Raw genomic sequence first — 27219 nt, forward strand, 5'->3', positions numbered from 1 at the left:
CCTAGTTTGGCTCTCTTTCTTGTGGCACCAATTCTGCTCTTTTATTTACCCAGCTCCTCAAACCAAGTGAAGGCAGCCCTGTTTAGGGAAGCTTTTAATGTCTGACACACTATTGTATTTTAATATTTTGTTAGAAGCTGCCCAGAGTGGCTGGGGAAACCCAGCCAGATGGGCGGGGTATGAATAATAAATTAATAATAATAATAATAAGTGGGCTTAGGGCCTCACCACCCTCCCTGCATGCCCCACGAGGGCCAAGGGATTGCCCTCTGAACCCTGCTATTGCAGCTGCACGCGGAGCTGCCTGATGCCAAGTCATGCCATTGGTCCACCTAGCTCAGTACTGTTTACACAGGCCAGCAGAGGCTCTCCGGGGTCCCTGGCCCCAGCTGGAGATGTCAGCAGAGATCGAGCTGAGGGTCATCTGCATGCAGAGCTGCAGTCCTTCCCCATTTATCTTGCTCACATCCTTTGAAACCCTCCCTTGACACCCCCTGCCCCAGCAGAAGTCAAGTGGGAGGGTGGGGGTTAAAGGCACCACATATTTGGAATTTTTCTATGAGAAGCTTTCCTGGAGTCGGTGGTGATGTCATCTGAGTGATGGGCAGATTTTTTTCATTTGCCCAGGCAGCCCAACATGATGACTAGTTTTAGAGTTTTTATGCCCTTCCTTGGTTATGGTCCACTACTTTTGTTACTTTGCTTTCATTCTATTTATTTTTGTAGGCATTTTTATTCTGCCTAATCCATGGTGTCCTTTGGGCAGTTCACAATTTAAAAATCAAATGAATTTATTATTACAGTCACAAACCAATTCTGGCTCACTTACAATATCAGGAAAAACATAAAACACAACAGGAATATATTGAATTGCCATTGGGTATAACAGAGACAATTCAGATATAGTGGCAGTTAAAAATATATATTAAATCTTGATCACTAAAATATAACCTAAAATTGTCATTTAAAACCTTAATCACTTTGGTAGTACAGCTTGTTCCCTAAGTTTTATGGCAGTCACACAGAATTTGGCCCCCCTTAGCGTGATCTGTAGATCCTTGTCCTCTACCAGGAGTTTTAGACATTGAAGTTCGGACCCATTTGGAGATTTTTGTATAACAGGAGTGATAAATACCGAGCGTATATCCCCGTAGAAACAAAATCAAATAAATATACAATCCACAATACTTTAACAAACCAGGGAGTGATATTCAACTAAGTTTTACTCAGGGCAGACCCACTGAAATTAATGGGCCTAACTTAGTTATGTTCAGTGGGTCTACACTGAGTAAAAGGTGAATCTCACCCAGTGTGTGTGTGTGTGTGAAGGCAATAGCAGCACAAAGTTAATTTTAAAGTGTGTATCTTCAAGGGTGATTTTAGTTATTATGATTGTGTTGGCATGACTACTGTGTTCAACCTGACAATCTTATGCAGAAGGGTGACTTCTGTACAGTATTTACAAAATAAAGCAAATAAAGAAGAAACCATCTTGTTCAGACTTCACCTTCCTTACTCTGCCCAGCCCCTTGTTACTGGCTGGGGCTGATGGGAGTTGTAGTTTGAAACATCTAGAGGCTCCAGGCTGGCAAAGGTCACCCTAAACCCTTCCACTTGTGCCTTTGCTACAGCTGAGCATTCAAAGCCCCAGGTTTATTTTGGCTTCTAAACATGTTGGCTGTGGCTAAGCAGCGGATTAGTGTATTTGGATGATGGGCAGATTTTTTCATTTGCCCGAGCAGCCCAACATGATGACTAGGTAGTTTTAGTGTTTTTAGTGGGGTTTAGATAATAAAAAAATATATCTGTTATAAAACAACGAATAAAAAGGAATAAAAAAACAAGCATCAGGTAAGGAGGGATGTGAAGTCAAGAAGAAACTTTGGATGTTAAAAAAAATTGTATATGATGACAAATGCTTTGAAACATTTTTGGAGACTTAATAAATAGGATATAAAAAAACCACACATGCTGGCTGTGGGTTGTGCATCAATGCTCACCTCATAGCTCTTTATTACTTCCTCCCTTTTCCCTCCTTCTCCTCTCATCCTCTCCAGCTCCTGCTGGAGTTCTTTGCTTTGCTTCTCCAGCTCTGCAATGGCTCCTTCCAACTCCTGGCTCTGCTCCACCATCTTGGCCACTTGAACTTCTGCTGTCCTCTGCATCTTTTCGGCCGCAGCCTTGGCACTGGACAGGGAGCCCATTTTCTAGGAACACAACACATGACATGGGTCAGAAGACGGCAGCTCTGAGAAGACTCACCACACACAGACACACACACAGTGTATAGAATGTGCCTCCATTGGAAAGTCACACTGGCCTGTATCTGAAGAGATGGTCAACATTGGCATCTTGAACCTCAAAGTATGTGGCTTCATGTCCAGCTACCTTTACTTCACAGGGTTGTAAATGGAGACTGGAGGGGGCAGAATTGCTCTGGATTTAAAGTGGCAGAAGCCAAAGTCCTGTTTGCTGATGAATTTAGATGGTCTGACCAATTTGCTCAAAAAAGAGGCAACTTAAGCATTTGCGAGTGGGGAGGAGAGGATATGCTGGGTCATTACAAAGTAGAAATCAGGAAGCTGTTGAACCCTCTCAGCAGGTTGCTGGCAGAGGCTCCATCTGTTGCCTGATGGACTTTGTTGATGTATTTGCTTAACACACGGGCTTGGAGTTAGCAGATGGCCAAGGAGGGTGTCCTGAGCCTTTAAATGCAATTCCATCTTAACAAACACTTAAAAAAAAAAGGAACAAACACTGTTATAGAAGATCCTCCACCAGCAGATTTGCATCAGCAGAAACTCAGACTAGGCAGATATGAACCAGGAGAGTCCATGCTTCCCACCTGGGATTCATCATTTGAACCATCTGCCAAGGAGGAGGAGGAGACCATTGCATGACATATCTTAGAGAATCAACATCAAAGCAGGAATGCCGTGAACAGGGAGAGGCAGTGAAGGAAGTGGCTTTGGGGCTCACACAGTCTGTCTTCTAAATACAGTGGTACCTCGGGTTAAGTGCTTAATTCATTCCGGAGGTCCGTTCTTAACATGAAACTGTTCTTAACCTGAAGCACCACTTTAGCTAATGGGGCCTCCTGCTGCTGCCACCCCGCCGGAGCACAATTTCTGTTCTCATCCTGAAACAAAGTTCTTAACCTGAAGCACTATTTCTGGGTTAGCGGAGTCTGTAACCTGAAGCATCTGTAACCCGAGGTGCCACTGTATATGGTTTCTCTTTTCAACTCTGGATTGCTGCAAGTCTACTAGGAAGAATATACCAGAGGGCAACAGCTTTGGACATCACTGGATCCCACAGTGTGGAAAGGCAGAATTTAACAGGAATGGTTCAATGGACAGCCCTAAAACAGCTTCCCTGGCCATTCTCTCTAACCAAAAACGCACAATGGACACTGGGAATGGAGCTGGGGTTGAAGAACTGGGATTAATTGACAGGTATGATGGCTCTCCTTCCTTGGTTTTTTAGCAGAGGCTGGATGGCCACCTGTCATGGATGCTTTAGCTGAGATTCCAGCATTGCAGGGGGTTGGACTAGATGACCCTCGGGGTCCCTTCCAACTCTACGATTCTCTCTTATGATTCTCTTAGGTTAGAATAGACTCTGGATTCTTGCCAGCCTCTGATGCAAGGGCCTGTCCCACTGGCTTGGCTAGCACCACTGGCCATTTGACTCCTCCCTTCCCAGAACTGTTCCCATTGGCAGCCTGCCACTCCATCATCTAATACTTTCTAAGAGTTGCTACACAGATTTGCCTATTTTGCTTTTCTACTCCTCCTTCCTTTTCCCCACTGTAACGTGCCTATCAGATTGAATGTCATTTTTTAAATTGCATGATTTGTTAGAAAGGCTTTAGCTAGCAGATAGCTAGCAAGATAGACAGATCAGGTGGGTCTGCCTCTGCTGTGGCTGCGCAGGTTTGTTCCAAGTTCTCACAAAGGAGAGCCGAGAGTTTTCTGCTCATTAGCAAACACTCCAGAGAGGGGCCTGCCTTTCCTTTGGCCTCACACTGAAAGGACCTGCTGAGCCGCAGAACTCAGTGAATGCAATGCTGAGGTCTCCCATAACCCTCCAAGTGCTGGTCACACCCACGTTTAGGGACAACTCGAGTGCAACTTCCAGCGCCATCAACCTGGCACACAGGCTCTTGTCATGCGGGCAGCATGGCTTTGCAACTCCCATGTGGTAGTGGGAGAGAGAGAAACGGGGGAAAGAAGTAACTCTCAGAGGGGCTTTCACAAGGTTCTTTGGACGTGCATTCTGCCATGTGGCTCCATACAAAGATGCCGGTGGCAGTTTTCTAGCCAGAGAAGGCAAGGGCCATTGGGAGAAGTTGGCACAGAGATGGTATTGGAAGCACCAGTCTTTCCAAACTCTGTCTTACTTTCTATCGAGCATTTTAAATTGGATTAATTGAAACAGAGCAGAGAAGGGAGGTGTGTGTGTGTGTGTGTGTGTGTGTGTGAGAGAGAGAGAGAGAGAGAGAGAGAGAGAGAGAGAGAGCTCTCCATCCCCAACGTCCTTTGTACAAAACTGAACCCTTTTGGATGGGGAATGACTTTGGGCTGCTGCCTGCTCTCCCTAATGTTTATCAGCTCCTCGATGCCAATTCATCTGCCCCTTTCAGCTCCCCAGAGCTCACCAGTAAAGAGCCATGCTATGAGAACCTATTCCAAGGATTTCTGCCCCCCCCCATGTTATTTAGAATCACGAGGCTGGAAGGAAGGGGGGGAAGGGGGTGTACGAGTAAAAGCTGTTGAAGGCTACCCAAAGCTGTGTGACCGGCACTTAGTCACCAACCGCCACAGGTCTCCAACCACCTTGGCAGCTATGCAAAGGTTACACTTTCGCTCAAATGAGCTGCCCTTTAACCAGTTCTCCCATGCATTGCGGTACAAAATGTTTTTAAGAGGGATTTGTCCCACTGCCACCATCCTGTCACCCTCAGACCAAACTTTGCTAAAGGAATCCCATTATGCACATGAAAGTGAAAGCTGAGGGAGATTATGTTGCTCATAGCTCAAGACTGAATGGCGGGGATGTGGGGATGTAATATTTCAAATTAGTACTTTGCAACTGTGCATTAACCAACTCCTCACTGATCACTCTCAATATCTGCTGCTTATTATAGGGTTTAAAACAAGAAATAGTTTCTAGCCCAATGGTTGCCATTAATTTGATTGGAATTAATTTTAGAATGAAATGATTTTAGAATGTTTTATCGTTTTACTGTTGTTAGCCGCTCTGAGCCCGGCTTCGGCTGGGGAGGGCGGGATATAAATAAAATTTATTATTATTTATTATATTATTAAATCCATAGAGATGATCTAGTCTTCAACAAATATCTCTACCCAAGCTTTCCATTTAAAAAAGAAGCTAACTGTACAAACAAAAAAAGAATATGAGGGAAATATGGGACAAGGAGGAAAACGCAGCACAGCCGAGTCCTGTGCTAAAAACCAGGAGAGGTACGGTAATAGCTGAATACAGAATCATTGTTAACAGGGCACCTCCCTCAAACAGTCTTCCTTGCAGTAGCCTCAATGGAGCAGGATAGGCCTCATTCCGAAGACGTCCCACAGTTCTGGCACAAAGACATGTCTCGTGTGCCCACCCACAGGACCTCAGGTGGTGGAAGAAAGAGAAGGAAGGGCCTCTGGTGTCCATTGAAGAGTCCAGGTAGAAAATTTGTGGGTGGAGACAGTCCCAGGATTGGAACCAATAAAGATGTTACAGAACTGGAGGATTATCTTGCTGCAGCTAATACTCTGGCAGCTGCCATTTCAGTCTTACGTTTCACATTAGACAGAGAAGACACCTCCTGCTCTATATATCAAAGGACTGCAGAATTTTATAATGCTCTCTTTTTCCAAATGTACCACCTATTTCAATACATGGACTCTACTTGAAAGATCTGGTCAGTGTATATGGAAACCGCCTCCTAAGGATCCCAACAGCCTCAATCTGGCACCTGCCTCATCTCCCACAGCTGGAAGAAATGTGGGCTGAAGGAGGTAACTGCTAGGTGGATTTGTAGCTGGTTGATTGAGTACTCATTGATGGTTCCTCATCATCCTGGGGGGGAAATGATACAGGGTTCTGTCCTGGGCCCGTTGTAGTTCAATGTCTTTATAAAAATGGGCCAACATAAAGGAGTTCCTAAGAAGGATACGAGTTTGCGGCTGAAACTCTGTGTCAGTCAAAGACATAACTCGTGTACTCCTTGGATGCCCATTTTACAACGATCTTAGAAATAATTACATCCACCCATTGTTAAGATCGCAGAAGGGAGGTACGTCTCTTGCAAAGGCTTGATTTTTGTTGTCTGATGTAGAGAAGTATATATCCTTTAGAACATTTTTTTTGCCAAGGCTTTACAAATTCGTGTAATAAAACTTAAATGAGGAATAGGAAATCATTTATCCTCTAAAGGTCGGGGAGTAGAAATGTAAGCCACTATAAGCAGCAGTATTCTTCTTATTTTTTTTATGTGTGCAATGTAAACACAATAAACTGAACTGAATGTCTTTATGACTTGGATGAAGGAATTGAGGGGATGCTCATCAAATCTGCAGATGACACCAAACTGGGAGGGTGCCCTGGGATGCGAGTGGAAGTCACGTGCCAGCAGCACAACAGCGGGAGGCGCCATTAGCGAAAGTGCGCCTCATGTTACGAGCGGTTTCAGGTTGAGAACGGACCTCCGGAACAAATTAAGTTTGTAACCGGAGGTACCACTGTAGAAGTAGCTCTATTAAATAACTTCCAGGACAACAATGCAAATGTACACAACAAGGAACTCATGAGTCACTTACTCTCAGCAGTTAGAAACATCATAAGTAGACCCTGGAAAGACCTATCAAGAACAAACATAGACCACTGGAACCAAAATGTATGGGAAACCGCCCTACTGGAGAACTTAGCCAACATACTTAAACTAGCATGGGGACCAGCAAAGGAAGACGCCTTCATCCCAGTGTGGTTCCTCTTCATCATATACACAGCACAACAAGACAACAACCTACCCTCCACAATAACATACAAACCAATATGGCTAACCTGACTAAACAACCACCCCCACATATAAACAAGCCACACTGCAACCAACTGAACGCAACCAACCAAACCCTAGACCCTCCAACCCCTCGCAATGCCAATGAAGATAAATACATAAATATTGGACCTACCCATCTCTTCCTCCAACCATAAGATGCCTATGACATTAGTGCCTCATACTGAACATTAACGAACCGTGAAAAAGACTCTATGAATCAAAAATGGAGATGCTATATGTACTTTCCCTTGTGTATTTGTCAATTTTGTAAAACAAGAACATCTTCAATAAAAACTAATGGGGGGAAAAAGAAATAGCACGATTTTTTGAAACAAAAGCAGATGACATTTTTAAAGAGATTTAATGGTTTGTTTATTTAATGGTCCTAAAAGCCTCAAAAGTGCTGCTAATAATCCCAAATCTAGGCTAAGAAAAGATTCAGCTGCTGGAGTGAAGCGGGGGGTGTGGTGTGGTGTGGCCAGATCCTGGGGGTCTCACTTGACCGGTGTTCCGTACCTGAGAAACAGATAGCTTCTGGATCTGCCCAAAGGCACTGTTATTTCCTAACAACTTGGGTTACGTATAACAAGAATTGCACATGGGGGAAGCACTGTGTAAGGAACACCATATCCTCTCCCTACTCCCCCCTGCCCTACTCAAACACACAGAGATACACAGCCTTGGGATACAGAAGCAGCCAGGTTAAGCCAGGTTGACAACATCGATTTGTTCCAGATGCCCCCAAACCAACAGCAGAGTGTTTAAAGGCTACACAAAGTTTGGAGTTAGATGCCTGTGCTGGACTAACCTTGTTTTACTGTAACCCCACCCCACCCCCACCACGCTCTGCCCTCCTTCATTTGTGATTCACAGCGGCTCTCCCAAGGGTTAAAACCTGATTACTTGATTTAACATAAAGCACAGAATACAAGCCACAGAACCGGCTGTGCAAGATTCCTGCAGGCAAAGGCCAAAATCACCTGCTCACTTATCCAGATAGGCTGAGAATATCTCAAGAACCTAGGTGGAAAAAAACCCACTTAAAAAAGAGCCTTCAGTGGCCGGCCGGCCCGGCCTTGAACCTGAGCTCTTCACTTCTGAGACTAATTCCTTGCAACACTCAGTGTGTGCCAAGAAGGCATGGGAGGCGGGCACATGGCCTGGCTGGTTTGCCACAACAAGAGCAGCGCACTGCACTGGTTTGAAGGGTGGGTTTCTTTTAGCACAGCCAACGGCAAGTGGCAATTTTGTTAGGCTTGGTTGCATATAGCTAAATGCAGCAAGTATTTCTTAGGAAGGCACCAGGGACGACACAACCTCCCACCCCAGGAGCTGATACCAATCTGTACAGAAGTCAGCCAGCAGTACACTGAGAAGGAGAAGATGGGGAGGTGGGAAACCCCCAGGCCAAATGCTGGCTCAGCCACAAACTTGTCAGGCTGCCTGTGGCAAATTGCTGCCCTTTCACCCCCAGTGTCATTGGTGCCACACTAGAGGGCAGAGGCTTTGGGCCCCACACGGCAGGAAGGCTCTGAGCACCGCAGGGCTGGCTTGCCACATTGAGACGTCAGCCAAGCACAACACATTGTCCTCTGAAGAGAGAAGCCCCAATAAGACCAGAGCCTTAAATTACTGCACTGCACCTCTGCTCAGCCCCCACCCACTCCATCTGCAAAACGCAGATAAAAATGACCAAGTTGATGTGTCTGCTGAAGCTGGTGCCCTCCAGATTTATTGGACTACAATTCCCATCATCCACGATCACTGGCTATGTTGGCTAGGGCCAATGGGAGTTGTAGTCCAACATCTGGAGGGCACCAGCTTGGCAGGTCAACTTCAAATTTTCTCCTACATGTGCTTCTACTTCGGTGACCTGGGGGTTAAGAAAGAGAAGAGCCTCCTTAGTGGTGGTCCCCCGTTAAACTCCCTTTTTACAAATGTATACCCAGCACTTTTGCTGGCCCTAGGGAAAGTGCCTGGCCTATTCATCCTTTAATTACTCAATTCAGCTGTTATTTTTAAGTAACAATGTTGTCTTGTTTCCATTTTTATATTTTGCTACTGTTTCAACCCTTCTGCTAGAAATATTTTAACAAAATACATAAACATAAAATGTACACGAGAAGCACGCAGGGCAGAACTAGGCATTTCTGGCCACCTGGGCCTATAGCCAAAGCCAGCTTCCCAGAATCTCCTCACTCACACACACACACCCCATTCCAGGTCCACTATATAAAAGGTACCATGGATGGTGCAACTGCAGAAGGAGCCCACAAGACTCCCTAGTGGAGGGCAATATTTGCCAGGGCACCAGTTCTGCAGTGCAGCCTAAGAGGCACATGCTGCTCAATGGGCTAGCACAGCAACCAAGAAAGCTATCCACTTTGGTGACCAAAACGGATCCAAGTCTCTCCAATACAAATTCTTCCTCTCCTGCTTCCAAAATGCCGCTTTCCAATGTGTCAGAAGCACAACTCTAGCTGCTACTGCACCCTCACCTCAAGTGCACAAATCAATCTGGGCAGATCTGCAACGTGGCTCAAAAATTGACTCCCTTGGGAGGTTGTGGACTCTCCTTCCTTGGAGGTTTTTAAGCAGAGGCTGGATGGCTATCTGTCATGGAAGTATAGCTGATATTCCTGCATTGCAGGGGGTTGGACTAGATGACCCTTGGGGTCCCAACTCTGTAATTCTAGGATTCTGTTGCTAAAGTACAGCTAAGTCCTTGCAGCTCAGGAGGCCCATTTAACTACACAGCTAAGTGTGACTCACAACATTCCCTTCATGTCAGAAGGAAGCCAAGTTCAAAGCAGATTTTCAGTTTCTGGTCATCTTGGATGGGTCCAAGAGTTGCCCTGCAATCCTGCTGATGAATTTACAGAAAAGACTTAGTGCTGAATGTGGAATAAGCTGGTTATCTTAACTGGATATAAGAATATCACCGTCTGGACAGTTTAAAAAACAAGCATATTGTGGGTTGGGAAAACACCCCTGCCCCACAGGTCAAGCCAGCAGTCTGGCCATACAACAGCAGTTTAGAGAGTTTGCTTAGCTTAAAGACAGTGGGGCGAAAAACTGCATCAACAAATGAAGGTGGAAAATAAGGCTGGATTTTGTTTGTTTTGCTTTAACTCTCAAAACAGTTCTTATAGTAAATAACCTTTCCTCCTTTGGGTCAAAGAATAACTGGACACAATGCTGAAGGAGACCCAGTGACTTATCTTCCAACACCTCAGTTGTGACCCACCTAAGTTATAGGCCAACTCCCTTCCAGGGATACAGGGATGCAGCAGCCCCAGGAGAATGGATCTGAATTCTGACTCTCAGTACTAAAATCCTAGAAGGAATTGGGTGCGAACATCGCCTGAGAGATTATTGTATACTTAGCCTAATTATCAAAAGACATGCTAATAACAGACAGTGGGGGCTGGATTAACCCATTTTACCTTGGTAGTTTATCACTCAGAATTAGGGTTTAGTTGAAAGGAAGATCACTGGACTTCCTTCTGAAGGCTTCTAATCTAACATCTAAACTTAAATTTGAACTCTAAATTGAAGGCTTCTCCATTTGGGATGCCATTAAAAGCTGAAAACTAGAAGACAGGCAAGTCTGACTCATTAGACATTTCCACCAATGGCAGGAGGCTTCTGTAGCACAGAATCGCTTTAGGGAGACTTCAACAGGTAAAATATCCAAGTAATCATGATCTGTGTTAATTCCAAAAGAGGCAACATGGGCATAAAAATACCTTGGGTTAGCTCAGTTCCTGTCACTCATTTCAAAGTCCCCACCCCCAACCCATTTTCTGACTTGGCAACAAAACCTGGCCTGACACAAAACTTTTGGAGATAACACGTGTGCTGGAATAACAGCTTTTCTGGATTTCAGAAATTTCCCCACCAAAGTGGGGGGAATGTGTGCAACATCAAACACTACTTTCACCTCAACTCCATGCCACCGTCTTCACGCTTTGCCTACAAATATGAAAAAAATGAATACCTCTAGCGTGGGCTTGCTGTGGGAACGAACCATCCCAGTGGCAGCCTGCCCATCACTTGAGGGGCTACAACATCATGTGATGGTTTGTCTGTGTTGTGGACCATCACCACAGACCAAGTGTCACAGGCAGACTGTTCACATCGCTTGGCATTGGACATTGAGCCTTTGGTGCAATCCGTTCACATCTCGGCTGGAAGACCTGTTCCCTGCCTTGCAGGCCTTTTCCACCTGCCATGGGAGGCTGACGCCCTGACTGACTCCAGCTACCAAAGCTGAGGTGGCTGAACAGACTCTTGGGTTGGGGAATTGTTTGAGGGGGGGCGTTGTTGCTGTTAGGAGGGATTATGTTGCTGTTATTAGTGCCCTAATTGTTTAAAATGTTTTAATTGTTTCTAACTGCTTTTTAACTTGTGTGTTTTTTAATTTGGGGATGTTGTTGTTTTAAATCAAGGGACATAAGACGTCCCTGGGAAGAGAGGAGCTGGGGAGAGCAGGGGCGACTGGAAACTGGTATATTTAGCGGTACATCCAGCCTCTGGATAGTCCAATGGAGCCACAACTAGCTTTCTCTTTGTCCATGAATTTGCCTAATCTCCTTTAGTCATTGCCAGATGCTGCATCTATTGAGTGATGGCTTGCTCTGTGTGAACCAAGGTGCAGTTGGAGTCAAAAGAGGACTCCAGAGCCTTGTTCCTGGGTTAATAACAGAGTGTGTCGCTCCTATCTTTGATTACCACGTACAGTTCACGCTAAACAAGCCACTTCATTCACAGCATAAACACAGCCTAACGTGGCTACAAGCAGCCAGAGCAGGAAAAGGATTAACCTATCAACAAGTGGTTATTTCAGGGCTGTGTTATCCTCTTAGCCGTACATTGCTTCTGCCACACTCTGTTTGCTTGGCTCTCCAGCACAGCCAAGGTCATACCAATCGAGTAGAAGATTAACTCGCGTTCCCAGCAATGGCCTGGGTCTCGCTAGACGGGTGGATTGTTTTCCCTCAGGGCCTCAACCTGTGGACTTGTTAGGCTTTAAACAGGGAAACCCCGAAGCTACCCCCTACCAATATAGGTTTCCCTGTTTCAGATGTGACACCATCAGACAGAAGTATTCTGCTTGCTTCTAGATAGCCTTAGGAAAAGAGCGAGACTAGACTGCAGCAGAACTGGGCCAAGCTTTGAGAACTAAGGCAGCGTGGCATGTATTACACCTGATACCAGGGGCAGCATGAAAACGTTTTGGTGCCCAAGACAGACCAACTCACTTCTTAAATCAACTACTGTACAACACAGAGCACTGGGAAATTCTCCTGCACAAGCCCCGCTGGAATGAATACGCAAGAGTACAGCCAAGCTCTTTTTCCATCTCATGTTCATGTCAGTGGGGTTTGTGCTAGAGAACTTCCTGATGGGCCGGCCCAATCTCTCTCTGCACCCCTTCATAGCACCAAAAATTCATCAGCAGAGGGAAATCACATCACATGGCCTCTGGCCAGGAAGTACCACATTGTGCTATGCGCTGCTGCTTCATGGGGCCTTTATGGCTGTAATTAGTGCTGCAGCCAAGTAGATAAGAAAATGATTTTTAAAAACCCAAACACAGAAAGGCAAACAGACGATTCAGTTCAAATAAATGAAAATAACAGAACAGCAGAAGATTTTGACACCTCTGCCAAACAGTAAGCTGGTTATATAAAGTTCAGTTAGGCCAAAAGAATTAACATGGGAGGGTTTTAACAAAGTGGCTCAAATGAAACTTCCAGATATAAATAATGTCAGCTTGACAAACAATAAGAACCACATGATTACCCTTCTGTGCAGAATGTTAGGTTTTTTTAACCACATGTTGTGTGTTTTTTAACTGCTAATATTAACATATATTTGCCAGATCTTTCAGCCAATTATTGACAATCAAGCAGAACATCCCAGTGGGATATGCAATTATCTGTATTCAGAGGCTTCTCTGCAGCAGCAACTTGACTACAGAATTCCCTCGCACTAGAGGTGTGATCAGCACTGATCAGGCCTTCAGGTACCAAGTTAAAATGTCCTCCTTCAAGCAGACTTGCTCTTGGTGGAACTGATCAGTCTCCAAGGTTTTGGAATCCAGGCAGATTATGCCTGCTGCTGTATTTTGTCTCATTATTTTAAACTGCTCTTTTACTCTTCTATTCATAATTTAAATGTTACTCATTTTGTAAACTGACCTGGAATTTGTTTGAATAAAGGATGGTTTAGAAATGCAAGAAATAAACAACAAAACATCTAAAGGAATTCCTTTTACTTCCAATATCCACCCACCCACAAGGCAGATTTAAGTAGGCTTGAGTAGGAGAACTGCCCAGTTCTGATAACTCACCATTTTCACCACGCAACCAGAAAAATCAAGTGAAATCATTGTGTAAAAATCAGGGACAGTCAACAATACCAGCCGTCCCCAACCTGGTGCTCTCCAGTTATTTCCAAATTCCCACCACTTCAGCCAGTGCAGCTGTATAATCCTGGGGCTGATGAAAGTTGCAGTTCACAACAGCTAAAGGGCACCAGGCTGGGGACATGTGAGCTATGTAATGCACAAAGAATACATCAGAGAGGTAGAATGCTGGGAAGGGACACAGTGAAGGGCCAACCCCCTGCCCCCTGCCCCCTCACCCATATATGCATGGCAGAGCAGGGGGTGGCTGTGGAAGCCACAGGAAAAGGGTCAAATTGTCAACAGAACTGGCTCCTTCCCACCAGCTCTTGCTACTGAAGATTGCTGGTGAAATTCACCCAAAACATTGGTGGCCTATGCCTAAGCCACAGGCAGGAAGCAAACAAGTGCTGCCTGTGTTAACATATCTTATTGTTATTACTGCAATATGATATTCACAATGGAAAATGTGGTCTGGTCAGATTAAAAACTGAATGAATCTAGCAGACTCAAGATTAAAGGGACTGACCGGGGAGGGGAAGGATGACGGCATCAGAGCCTTTGAGTTTCCACAAAGTGTTTAAAGGGATAATCTGTGCCTTGCAGGCTTTGTCTAATGACTTGCCAAGACCATTAAATAGATTTTTACATGTGCATGGACTCAGCTTCACAAGGATGCTCTGTGGAGGCCAAAGAAGTTCTGCTACGGATGCAGGTTGGCTTTTACATTCCAAACATGCAGCAAATAAACAGAGCAAAGTATCTGAAATGGGAGGCAAATGTTTATTCCATTTTTGACCAGTTGGCCAGGAAGCAACAAGCGAGTGGCTTATATGTGCCACTCAGTGTGGCAAAGTAGGGGGGGCAGACAAATGTGGCCCCCATTTAGGGTACAATCCACCAGGATGTATGAAACTGCTTCATTCCCAGGGCTGGGAATACATTCTGACACCTTAGGTTCCCCCTTTACAAACAGAGAAGTGCCTGTGGTGGGCACTTAAATCTTATATCAAAGCGGGCAATAGCACAGTACCCTTCACTGCACCAGCAGAGGGCAGCAGGCAAGTGGGGGGGTGCACAGTTCTGTCCTCTCTGCACTCCTTAGCAACAGCTACAGGAACAAAAAAAACAACAACAAAAAAAAAATCCTGGGCCAGCACAAATCCACCAAAGGAGAAGGGAAGAACATGGGGACAGCCGTCCACCACGCCACTTAATTTCTCCAGCTAGCTGAGTCCAGTCTCCCAAGTGGCAACGCTTTCCAGGTTCCCTGGGATTGAACCTTATGCATGCAACTCGGGGGCTCTGCCTCTGGACTCTGATCCTCTCCCCCCCAGGAGGGCTTATGGGACCCTAAAAAGGACCTAAGTCAGGACAGGAGAGCATCCCATAATTGCCAGGAGATCGTCTTGCTCCATTTCAAAGGCCTTCTTCACTCCTCCCCACCAGTCTACATCCTCCTCCTGAGTATGAACCCCAATTTTCTACCCCTGCTCCCCCAGTTCCTATTAAGGGCAGTGGAGGTACAGGGAAGAGCCTTGGGCTTCTGAGCACTAAAGCAGGGAGCTGTCTGAGACCACAGGCAGCAGCCTCTGTTCTGGCTGCAACTGCTCTATAAGACTCCTCTTGCTCAACCGGACAAAAGTCTCTCTAGGGCCTTGTTCTGGTGCCCCCCACCCCTACCCTGCCCTCCACCCTGTGGTCAGTATCCAGTTTCAGGGATAAGACTTCCTCTGCAAATGGAGGCTCCATTCAGCTCACAGCTGTTGGAACACCTGCCCTGCTCCCAATTCTGTCCCTTCGCTTTCAGGGAGCCATCTAAACGTCCCAGACACATCCTGAAGCCCAAAAGTTTATTACATGCTGTCTAAAGGAGGATTTCTGTACTTTGGAACTGGGCCTCGCTCAAATGTCATGGCTGGGTCTGAGGTGAGCCAGGAACTAGGGGCCAGGGGGCAAGCCAGATATCAGAACCAAAAGAACACAAGAAAAGTCCAGAAAGCCTTTGTTGCCCCCTCATAGTCCTTCCTGTCCAGCTGGGTTCAATGCCCACCCTGGAAGGAAGGGTGTCAGCCCAGGAACCGAGAACAGCAAAGACAGATGTTGTAATACATGACTCAGGGACATGGCCCCAGCCGCTCCCAGGTGACTCCAAGGGTGTCAGCAGGACAGGAGTGACCAGGCCCAGGGAGCAGGTAGAGGCTCATTTCAAACAGGGGCAGGGGAGTAACCGGGATATAAAGAACCCCAGGATGAAAGCCACCCCAGCACAGCAACCTGGCTCAGAGAGAAGCAGAGTCCTGGGCTGGGTGAGTCCCCTGCTAGCTGCTGGCTAGTCCCTGCTCCAGCAAACCAGTTGTTCCCCTCCAGGGTCTCCCAATGAACAACAGCCTTGGCTGAATGTTAAGTCTGGCTCTGCACCACGCTAACCTCTGTAACTTCTTCCAAGCTCTCTCTCAGGGTCTGGAGTTCCTGGCTGTGTTGCTCTTTGAGCCGGTCTATCTCCTGGTCGTGGCTGGACACTTCTTCCTTCAGGGCCCCCTTCAGGGCTGTCAGTTCACGCTCTCGCTTCCTCAGGATGTCTTCCTGCTGTTCTTTGACCCTCAGGATGGCCTGAAGATCCTGCTTCAGCTGCATTAGCTCCTGCACCAATAAAAAAAAAGAAGGGACTTGTAGCCAGCACTGCTTAAAAAGAGAGGTCAAAACCACTGAGAGCAGAAGGGACATTTCCAAGGCCCTCAGAAACTCAGCACCAAGTCCTAGCTTGAAGAGTTACCTGAAACTGTTGGTGCTCAGGCCGCAGAGTCCTCTTCAGCCACAGAAGAGGATATAAGTGTAGAGCATCAGCAGGGCTGGCCCACCCATGAGGCAAGGTGAGGTGAATGCCTCAGGCGGCAGGATCCACAGCTCCAGCCTTCAAGAAATGCACCATCTGCCACTGCCACCACAGTGGCAGTGATGGTGCCCTTATTAGAGGCCAAATCTGCCTCCTCCTCAGCAGTAACCCATCCCCCCATACCACCTCTACAGCAACCTCTCAGCAAGTAGGAGGTCTGCTGGTCTCCTCCCATCCCTAGAGACAAAATGGCAGGGGCTGTTCTCTGTGGACTCTGCACCCGCCCAGCCTGATTCAGAGCGGGCCTCTTTCCTCCCCACGGTGGCCTTTGAGTCCCACTTCAACCGCTGGGCTAGGTCGATTTGATTCCCCCACCTGTTCTCAATGTAGATTTTCAGGTGGCGAAATGGGACAGGCCACCACCCCGAGCATCAGCCTCTATCACTGGCAGGCAGCAAGAACTCTCTGGATGGGCCAGGCTTGATACAGAGCCCAGGAGCCCAGATTTCCTCCCTTTGCCCAAAGAGGCATTTTTTGGCTTTGGCTCAAATCCATCTCCTTTCCCAACTCCAGCTCAGGGCACAATAAGATGAAACACAGTCTTCTGAAGATTTTGTAACCTTAACACAGGCTTAAAAGGCCTTGAATATGACTGTAGCAGCAGGCAGAAGCTGCAGGAAGGAGAGTGCTTAACCATTCTCGCAACCCACCCCAGCTGTTTCTCGCTTTGAAGAAGAAGAAGGAGGAGGAGGAGGAGGAGGAGGAGGAGGAGGAGGAGGAGAAGAAGAAGAAGAAGAAGAAGAAGAAGAAGAAGAAGAAGAAGAGGAGGAGGAGGAGGAGGAGGAGGAGGAGTTTGGATTTGATATCCCTCTTTATCACTACTCGAAGGAGTCTCAAGCGGCTAACATTCTCCTTTCCCTTCCTCCCCCACAACAAACACTCTGTGAGGTGAGTGGGGCTGAGAGACTTCAGAGAAGTGTGACTGGCCCAAGGTCACCCAGCAGCTGCAGGTGGAGGAGCCGAGACGCGAACCCGGTTCCCCAGATTACAAGTCTACTGCTCTTAACCACACCACCACACTGGCTCCACACAGAGGAAAAAGATACTGGGGACAAGAATTCCCCTCTCCACCTGTTCTATGGGATGAAAACCAGTGTCTCACTGCTTGGTCAGTGATCAGTAAAAAGTTGCTATCTTCCAACATCCCTTCTTGTTTGGCCCTTAAACTGAACCCTGTGCTCTGGTGCCACCAATTCACCTCAGGGACCTTGGATAGGAGAACACTTCCCTCAGGCCTGGACTACCACAGTCGCTATTTCCAACACAGCAGAAGGCCTGCGGGTTCCTGCCCCTTCTTCTAAAAAGAACCACGGCCGCTCCCCCAGGTCGTATTCTGCCTCCCTCACGACTCACCCCAAGGAGCATCTCCCTCTCGCCATCCTCAGCATGCTTCGCGTTGTCCAGCTCGTCGTGCATCTCAGAGAGTTGGTCCTGCAAGTCCCGGATCTCCGTCTGCTGTTGCTCCTGCTCCATTTTCACTTGAAAAAGCCTCAATAAGGGAAACGGAATCATGTTTTCTACCTATATTTGGTCATGTATTGTTTCATGTATATATTCTTGATTTCTGAGGAAGGCCAAAGGGGTCCCCTCCTTTCAGGTAATGGCAAATGGAAAGTTGGGGCCTTCATGGTCTGGCGACCTCCCAACCTCTCGCCTTGGGAACTCCCTACCCAAGAAGACGCTCTCAGCCAACTCTCTCCAGAGTCACAGGAAAAGGTTCAAGGCTGGTTTATTTGGGAGAGTTTCCGGTGAGAACAGAGGGAAACCAAGGCCGCTGGTGTAGTTTGGGGGGAGGCAGCTCCTACACAAACATGAGCCACAGTTTTGGCAGTAAGAGACAAACATCTGGTGAAACCAAACTGTGTTTCTGGGATGTTTTCCTCTGTTCTGGCCACTCCCTTTTTTCATCATTTCTGGAAAAGAATTGCAGTCAGTGCTCAGCTTCTCCCTTTGCCCTTATCCCTGACCATTGGCCGTGCTAGTTGGGGTTCCTGGCAACATCTCCCCCCTCCCAGGTTCCCCACTCCTGGCGCAGAAAAGAGGCAGGCAGGGAGAGGAGCAAGAGAGCCGCAAAGAAGCAAAATCTGGAGGGTGGCTTTTGAGGGAAATGGACTGAAACCGTAAAAGGGCATGAACATCGTGCCCCTAAGCCAGGATCCCTATCAGGCTCCTGATGGAAGGCTGCAAAGGAGGGAGGGAGATTAAGATGGGATCTGTGGGCTGACGGGGTGATTCCCAAGAGGGCGGACAATCACACCCCACTATTCACCCCGGCAGGCAGGCAGGCAGGCAGGCAAGTCCTCCTGCACAAAACTCACTCTTCAAGGTGCTGCCTGAGGTCTTTCTCGCTCTCCTCCAGCTGCTTCCGGAAGGTGTCTTTATCTTCTATGGTCTTTTCCAGCTGCTGCTGGAGCAATCTCAACTCTGCCTTCACTGCATCTCTTTCATCTGCAATGTTCTGTTGGTTCTGCAAACGGGGGAGATCAGAAAGACAAGATGCCGGAAAGAGGCTGGGGTGGGCCCTTTTCGGAAAGAATGCTGCCTTTTTGAGAAAAGGGGCAGGCACTACATTGAGCTACTATAATAAGAGGTGCCCCCCTTTTTAAATAGTAATGTTTGCAGAAATTCACTGTACCCAGCAGCTGGGCTCAGCACCAGCAGCAGCCCTAGTTTCAGGGCTGGGGGCCACATCGACAGCCAGCCCCCACCAGCTTAGGCAGCTTCTGTATTCTGAAAGGCCCTTGTTCCAACTAGGCCAGCACTGGCTCTCAGGCAGACAGGGTGCTACCTGGCCCAGGGTGGGGAACAGAGCCTAGGCCCAACATAGAGGTATGGGCTCCCCAAAGAAGGGCACTCTGATGCAAAGGCGAAGCTGCCCTGACAGTCCCTGCCCATGCAAACAATTTTGCTTCTCCCTGAGAAAGCAGAGCAATGTGCAGCGCACAGCACTGATGCACAACAGGGTGGATGGGAACCTACCTTGACTTCCAAATCCAGCCTCCTCTGTAGATCAGAAACCTCCTTTTCCAGCTCCTTTGTCTGTTCCATCAACGCCTTGACTGAAGCAGACGTATCAGAGGCCTACAGTCAAAGAACACATGCTTGCTCTGAAAAATCTATAGATTGTTTTGTTCTAAAAGAGCCATCCAAAGCCAATGCCTCAGTTTAGAGCAGGTCTGATTATCCCACACTGTCCCTGAAGGAGCATCACTGTACTATATCTAAATAATGTATTGTAGGGGGGGGGCGGAACACGTGTCACCAGGGAGTCCTGTCCTTTGTGTGCACCACAGAGAAGGACCACTCACATTGGTGCTACCCACCATTCCTAGGTAAGCCCACTGGGTCCAACTCAGAGCCAGTGTGGTGTAATGGTTAGAGCACTGGGCTACAACCTGGGAGATCCGGGTTCAAATCCTGACTCAACCATGAAGCTGAGTGACCTTGAGCCAGTCACCATTTCTCAGCCTAATCTACCTCACAGGGTTGTTGTGAGGACAAAACAGGGAGGGCAAGAACCATGTAAATCACCTTGAACTACTTGGAGGAAAAGGTGGTATATAAATTAAACAAGTGAATAAGCAAACAAGGAGCCCCTTTGCCAAGGGACCCCCTCAGGCCGAAGCCGACCCTCTTAAACTAGGCCTGAAACAAAATTGTCCATTCGGTTTTGCTTTTGTTTTCACCAGCAGATTTCACTCATTTTCCATCCAGGTTCTGAATCCGTTGCAAGAGCTAAACTCAGGGGGTCTCACTGAGCAACATCTCAAGGACCCCACGTAGGCCCAGCCCTAGTCCTAATGGTCAAAGGGAGGGGCTTCCCATGAAGTGTAGGTGGGTTCAGTCATGACTGAGGCTGAAGTTCAGCTCAAAAGGATCAGGGACATAAGAAGGGCAAAGCAACCATATTTCTGGAGGCCTGAGCCACACCCACTCTCAACGTGATTGGCTGTCTAAGCCCCGCAAGCAGCGAATCGTAACTCAGAGCTTAAGAGCCAATGCCAGTAGCCCAAACCCTAATGCTACGTGATTGGATAGCGTGTATCGAATCAGAACGCAGGGGCTCAGGATCCTTAGTCCAGACTCGAGCTCAGGTGAACATAGACCACTGAATACATAACATCACCCCTCCCCCGTTTCACCTCACAGCATCCCTTTTCATCTTCAACGCTGAGTACCAATTAGCAGAAGGATTTCCTGTATTAATATCATACTTAACATAAGGCAGGATCACATGTGAATGGACCATTGGATCATGTTTTTACTTCAATGGAGTTCAGCCTAAATTTGAAACTAACATTTGAACCTGATAGTGCTCAGCTAACCATTGATATCTACATAAAACAAAGAACAGGCATAAAAAGTGTGTGTAACAGTTACAAAGCACAGCTTGCCAGCTTAACAGTGCGCCAACACACTTATGGAGCTTGGCATGGTCTGAAGCTTCATTATTCTCTGGAGTTTACATGCTGAAAAAGGACAGAGATCCAAATAGCAGAATCCCTGCCAAGTTACTAAATCTTATAGAGTGAGGAGGAATTCAGACTGTCACGCTTTTGCAGGATGGATGCACATTCCAGAACTTTAGATTTGCTCAATTAAAGTAGATTAAATTGCTCTGTCACCCTAGCATGAAAAATCCACTTTTAAAAAAAGAAATGGACTTTGTAGTTTGAAAGTGACAGGAAAATGCATGGAAACATGAAGAGATATTTAAGGGAAAGGCATGCAAACATCCTGCAAGTAAATCAGGATGACTGCAGGATGAACACTCATTGCCATCTAACTGCCCTGTAAACAAATCAGAATAAAGACTGGAAGCAAATCAGAGTGGGTGCTGAAGCCTCAGGGTTGCCAAGAGGAGCCCTAATCTTTTTTCTTCACACAACAAGGTGAGGGATGTGGATAAACACAAGAAAGTTGAAGAGAGAGACAACCTTGTTTTCCTTGTGTACTTTACCTGTGAGTTCCCTGCTGCTCTGGACTTTAGAGTCTGGATTTTCTCAAATACCAAGTTGACTTTCCTCTTCGTTGCATCATCATTTTCGCTGCTTCTGAAACATGAACAAACGTCAGCCAGCAAGGCAATGACTGAGATGTCTCACAGTCACCTGAAAGCCCCCAATTCCTACAGTGACCATCTTATGAAAAGACACTCAGCCACAGATGTTAGTAGGTTAAGATCAGAGTGGAATTGTACCTCCTGGTAGTAAATCAGAGATGCCTACCTAGACCTCAAGGTTGCTTTAAGGACTGAAAATCGGGAGGGGGGTGTAATGTATTAATTGGAGACAGCGACCATATCAGTCCCAAATATCAAATATTCATCTGCTCAAGTCCTCAACATAATGCCATTTCCACAAGCTACAAGTTTGTGCAAGCCCACTAACCCTTCCTTGAGATAGTTGTAGAGAATCTGCTTAGCTGTTTCCTCGTTGCTTTGCTGTGCAAGTTCCTGTTGGCCCTTCAGCAGATCAGGAGTGACCTGGAAAGACAAAGCCAGGTATCAGTCATATCCCTTGCAAGGAAAGCCTTCGGCTTCAGACAGAACAGCCTCTGTGCCACAAGCAGGGTGAGCCCAAAACAGTGCTATAGGATGGTCTGAGAGGTGTGCGGCAGAAATATTTGCAAAGTTGCAGAGAAGAGGATTTGCAGATGACTGCCTTGATGCCAAAGTCAGGAGGGGAAATGGACTTCTGTGTCCGGAGAGCTCTGTTTATTTGATACTTTGCCTTCAAAAAGGTAATGGCTCAAAATCCAAAAATGTGAATTATTCCTAAATATGTCTTAACTTGCCATCACCACCCCGCACTACCTCCCCAGAGCATGGAAGCTGCTTAGCTGAACTCCCCCTTTCTGTCTCTCTAAGTTTTCCATTCAACAATCTCGCCTCCGAGTGGCTGAGGCCACAAGGTGCAGGGATAACCAGCTCTTTCATACATATGTTCAAAATTGCATCTCTGTAGCACAGCATCCTGTCACTGGATCATGTCAACAGATCACACTCTGGCAAACATACCTGAGTAGCTGAAGCAGAAGCAAATGTTTTCACAGGCAGTTTCGGAGTCGCAATACGGTTTGGTAACAAGAGAGTGGAAGTCACCATTTTATTTTCACTTTTCTTGGTCTGGCCTGGAAGTGTGGATGATTTATAAGCCGAACTCTCGCTGACTATTTTACTTTGCTTGTGATATTGCAAAGAGTTGAAATGCTTGCTGGGAGAATCTCTTGCTGCTGTTGCTGCTGCCTGGAGTTTGCCCACAGACCGAGGAGAAACCTGATCCCCAAAAGACACTGACTTCTGATCTGAACACCACACCTTCTGAAGGCAAACCTTAGAGGGCTGTAGTAAATGCTTGGATGACGTTGCCGAACTTTGACTAAATTCATCTGAACAACTGGAATTCACCTTGAGCCCGCAGGGAAGGGCACTGTCGACGCTCCTTGACCGCTTACGGTCATCTGGGTGAATCCTGCTCCTGATTCCCAGCCTGCCTCTTCTCTGAGGACCCATCTTCCGGTCAAACTTTTCAATGAGCTGATCAACTGCAGGAATTGAACCAGTGTCAATATCGCGACCAGTCCCAGGCAAAAATGGGATATACCTTCTGTTTTCATGCCTGTTAACATTGTCAGCATAGATGGCATACTCTTGGTCATCAAGGAAGAACTTGTACAGGGAAGCAACAGAAGTTGGGGTAGTTGATGATGACGACGACCGCCGTGAGCCATTCAGGACTGATCCTGCTGAATCTTGCCTGCGGAAAGGAAGGAGATCAGGTCTGCATTTCCTTGTTTCCTGATAGGTGGGTGGACTTATAGCAGATGGAGATCCATCACTAGAAGAACGTGATCCATGCATTCCATTAGGAGTGTCAACAACACTGGGGCATTCCAATTCCTGCTTGCTTTGGTCTGCCCCTACTGCAGGCATGGTCAAATTCACAGTTTTTGGTTTGGGCTTGGCCAGTTCTACACACTGGAGGGTCATTTTATCTAATGAAGCAACCTTCAATGGTGAGCTCCAATGTTTGCTGTCTGGTTTCTCTTCATCTGCAAGAGATTTGGATTTACTGGATGGGGGAGCCTCAAAGCCTTCCAAATTCAGGACGTTCTTTTCAGGATCATAGGGCTGCAGAAGCTCAGGATGCCTCTGGAAGTTCAACAGACTGGACGACTGGGCAAACCCAGCCTTGAAATGCAAGGTGCTGCTCTCTCCCTCATCCACACTGGCCTGCAGGCTTTTAAACTTATTTGGCAATGTGCTGTAAGTTCCCAAACACTGTCTTTCTTCGCCAGTTTTCTTCCCCAGTTCAGGAGCAGAACTGGAGTCCAGCACTGACCTATCAAGTGTCTCGGTTGCAACCTGTGGACCATTTGCAGGTGCTACGTGACTGTCAGGCAAACATCCCTCTGCATTGTTGAGCACAATGTATGGATGCCCGTCAATCCCTTGGACCCGGATGCTGACTCCATAGGACCCATCCTTTGCATTCAGTGCACTCTTTGCCTTTGGAGGCACATTGCTTGCAAGCTTGAAGTGGATCCCACAGTCCTGCTGCTGCTGCTGCTGCTGCTGCATGTGCCTGAAGCTGCCCACATAGGACTCCATTCTTCACATGGGTTTAAGCACTGCAAAGAGGAAAGAAACAGATATGTGAGTAGAGGAAATGAGCCACTTTCATCTTCATCATACCATCATTTTCTTCACTGACATATGGGGTTGATCCAAGACAATTGGGCATCTGCAGAGGAAAATCCAAAATGCATCCACCACATACAGTTCAGTAAAAGGAAGTTCAGTCCTTGAACAGAAATGGGCTGGAGTGGGAAGTGAGAAGAACAAGGCTGGCTGATCTCCTCAAGCAGGGAGTTCCAAAGGGAAACACGAGGACTGCCCAACCATCATTGGCCTGAGTGCTGCCTTCACCCTTGGCTAAACCTCCAAGGGCTGGATGCTGGCAGTGGGTATAACCACCCCACAGCCTCTCTCACAAACTCTTAAAGGCACACACAGCTTCCTCATCTCAGGAATTCTAATGCATACTTTGTGATCCATGCATGTCAGCTGAGTGGTGGACCCCTTCTCTGCTCAGCAAATAATCAATCCAAGGACCCAGGAGGAAGCAATTTTCACTCTGCGTCATCAGGGCACTAGCATTTGCCTACCTCACTGTGATGCCATTACTACTACTACTACTACTACTACTACTACTACTACTACATTATTCTTTGCCAGTGCTGCCAAAATTAATAGAGTCTTGGTGGGCCAGAATAAATGGGGCTGGATCAGGTTTCCAAACTGTGGGTTAGCCACTCCTGGACAATACCATGAGTGCAAAGGCCACTGGCCTAACCTGAGAAGGGCTTCCCCAGGTGGACTCTCAGTCTGTGGAGGGAACATGTTGAGAGAGAAAGTCCCCTCAGATGCCCTAGGCCCAGATCCTCTTCCCAGCTTCCAAATGCCCCACTTCCTCCCCTCTTCATGAAGAAGCAAGCCCAAACCAAACCACACAGAGAGTCCACTCATGTTTCCAAGCTGAAAGCTCCTTCCCTAAGTCAGGTAATGCTGCCTTCACCAACCTAGCTTTAGCCCATCAACTTCATGTATGATGAAAAGTTTAACCATTTACACATGCAAACCTGCTGCACTTCTCAAGCAATACAAGTCCAAAAGAAGGATCCCACTTCCTGCTGGATGTGCACTTACAGCCTTATTCCATTTTGCCATGAACACATTCTAGAGCGCCATGAACAAAAGTTGGCTGTTCCGCTTCTTCTAGTTGGTGACCTCCTAATGCCGCATCCCAAGCCAGACAGGAGTGTCAGCTGGCTATGAAAGTAAAGCTGTAGCAACTACGTGTGGCACAAAATGGTAAAAGGCCCTTCCTGTGACCAATGTGCTTCTGTAGCACCATGCATGCCTCACTTCTTGGCACTTGATCAAAGACCACCTTGGGGCAAGAGTTGCCAAAGGGCAACTCAACGTTTTGCCCATATCAGGCTTCAGAAGGGTGAGGAACCAGGGCACAGCTGCTGCTTCCCAACAGTCGTCACTGAGAAGACCATGTGGCCATGCTCAGAGCAGAACACGCCAAGCTACAGCATCATGCCCTGTCCCAGCTGCAGAATGAAGAGTAAAAACTCAAAAATGCACAGGAAAACACAGGTGGACAACGAACAACTGCAGGAAATGACATTTGCTGCTCCCAGCCTCCATTTCTCAGTTCCCCAGAACTTCCCCACACTTCCAGCTTCCCTTTGTTTGTTCTGCACAATCACATCTCCCACAAGATCTCCAACTTCCAGGTATTATGAGAGAAGACAACACCGGAAACGGTGCCTCCAATCTAATCGCAGTCAGACAGATCCAGCACCCTTGGATATCCACAAAATGTTCTGTCCATTTTGACAGATTTTGAAGCAAGATTGGAAAAAAGAAACAATGTATAATTTATATTGGCTGGGTATGGGGGGCTGACATCATAATACTATTAAAGCAACAGCCAGTAAGGCCAGAATAAAGAGATTTCTCCATTTCTAACATTTTAAAGCAACACCCATCCTGAACCTTCAGCATCTACCATATTTTTCGTTCTTTAGGACGCACATTTCCCCCTCCAAAAATTAAGGGGAAATGTGTGTGCGTCCTATAGAGCGAATGCAGGCTGCGCCGCTAAGCCCAAAGCCAGAACAGGAAGACGGAGCACTGCGGAGCGCTCCATCTTGCTGCTCTAGCTTGGGGACGGCTGCGCCCAAACCTCTGTAGGGCAGCGGGGTGCCTTCACCCCGCTGTCCTGCAGAAGCTAGCAAAGCTGTTCCCAAGCCAGAACAGCGAGACGGAGGGCTCCGTCTCGCTGCTCTAGCTTGGGGACGGCTGCGCGCAAACTTCTGCAGGGCAGCGGGGCGCTGCGCTCCAAAGGCTTCAGGGATCTTTGAGGCTGGTGGTGGGGGAAAGCAGCGCTTCCCCCCACCGCCAGCCCCACAAGCTCTGGTGAATGTACCTTGAATGCACCTTGTTTTAGAGGGGGAGAACAAGAAAAAAAAATTTCCCTGTTCTCCCCCTCCTATGGTCCGGTGCGTCCAATGGAGCGAAAAATACGGTAATTAATGCTACAGATCAAAGTGAGCTCCTCCTATGAAAGTCAATGCTATAGAGTAAGGTTGCGACTCAATTCACACTCACCTGAGCATAAGACTTAAGTAAACATGCCCACGTTGGGCAAAAGATTCCTGCCTTGTTGGACTAGTTGACCCTCATGGTCCCTTCCAACCCTACAATTCTATGAGACTGTGAATATGATTGTGTCATGAATCTGTTATTCTTTAAGGTGCTAGCAATGGCTTTTATTGCAATAGAAATAATCATCTTCTGGAATCTGGCCAGTGAGACATTATAGGGAGATTTTGAATCTGTTTGGGAGTTGTTTTTCCCACCTCCAACCTTCTTTTATTACACACAACACAGGCGCACAAGCATTGGCATCTGTATCAAATATATTTTAAACGCTGGAAACTGAATTAGGAGCTTGAGCTTTTCATCCAATGGCTGTGGAATTTTCCTTTTTAAAAACATGGCCTTCTGTTTTAATTTGCCCTAAATTTCAGTAATGTGTTAATTTAGAGGGGAAATTTATTTATCGTTGTTCAGTGTGCTGATGCCTTTTAAATAGTTTCGCAAATAAAATAGAGGCATAACAATATCAATTTTGAGTGGTAAGAGCATAAAGTAGCCAAATTATTTTGCACTGTGTTGTGTTGTAAATCTTGAGGGCATGCCTAACGCAGATTAATGTACGGTTCTTAAGTTATCTACGGCTGCAGTTTTATTGACATGGA

The 27219-nt window shown here is 46.9% G+C and overlaps 1 protein-coding gene across 2 annotated transcripts in view; it reads right to left on the reverse strand.

Annotated features, from left to right (window-relative positions):
- Positions 1 to 27219, reverse strand: part of CGNL1 (cingulin like 1) — an 81473-nt gene that overhangs the window by 21939 nt on the left and 32315 nt on the right. For both annotated transcript variants that reach the window (XM_081170515.1, XM_081170516.1), the window contains 8 exons: positions 22400 to 24012; positions 21771 to 21865; positions 21341 to 21434; positions 19360 to 19461; positions 18699 to 18847; positions 17734 to 17869; positions 15915 to 16127; positions 2001 to 2207 (listed from right to left, as the gene is read on the reverse strand). In XM_081170515.1, coding sequence (XP_081026641.1) covers positions 2001 to 2207; positions 15915 to 16127; positions 17734 to 17869; positions 18699 to 18847; positions 19360 to 19461; positions 21341 to 21434; positions 21771 to 21865; positions 22400 to 23992 — 2589 coding nt within the window. In that variant the 5' untranslated portion in view covers positions 23993 to 24012. The remainder of the gene's footprint in view (positions 1 to 2000; positions 2208 to 15914; positions 16128 to 17733; positions 17870 to 18698; positions 18848 to 19359; positions 19462 to 21340; positions 21435 to 21770; positions 21866 to 22399; positions 24013 to 27219) is intronic.

The sequence above is a fragment of the Podarcis bocagei genome (assembly GCF_964188305.1).
Source record: "Podarcis bocagei genome assembly, chromosome: 14".
Taxonomy (NCBI): Eukaryota; Metazoa; Chordata; class Lepidosauria; order Squamata; family Lacertidae; genus Podarcis; species Podarcis bocagei.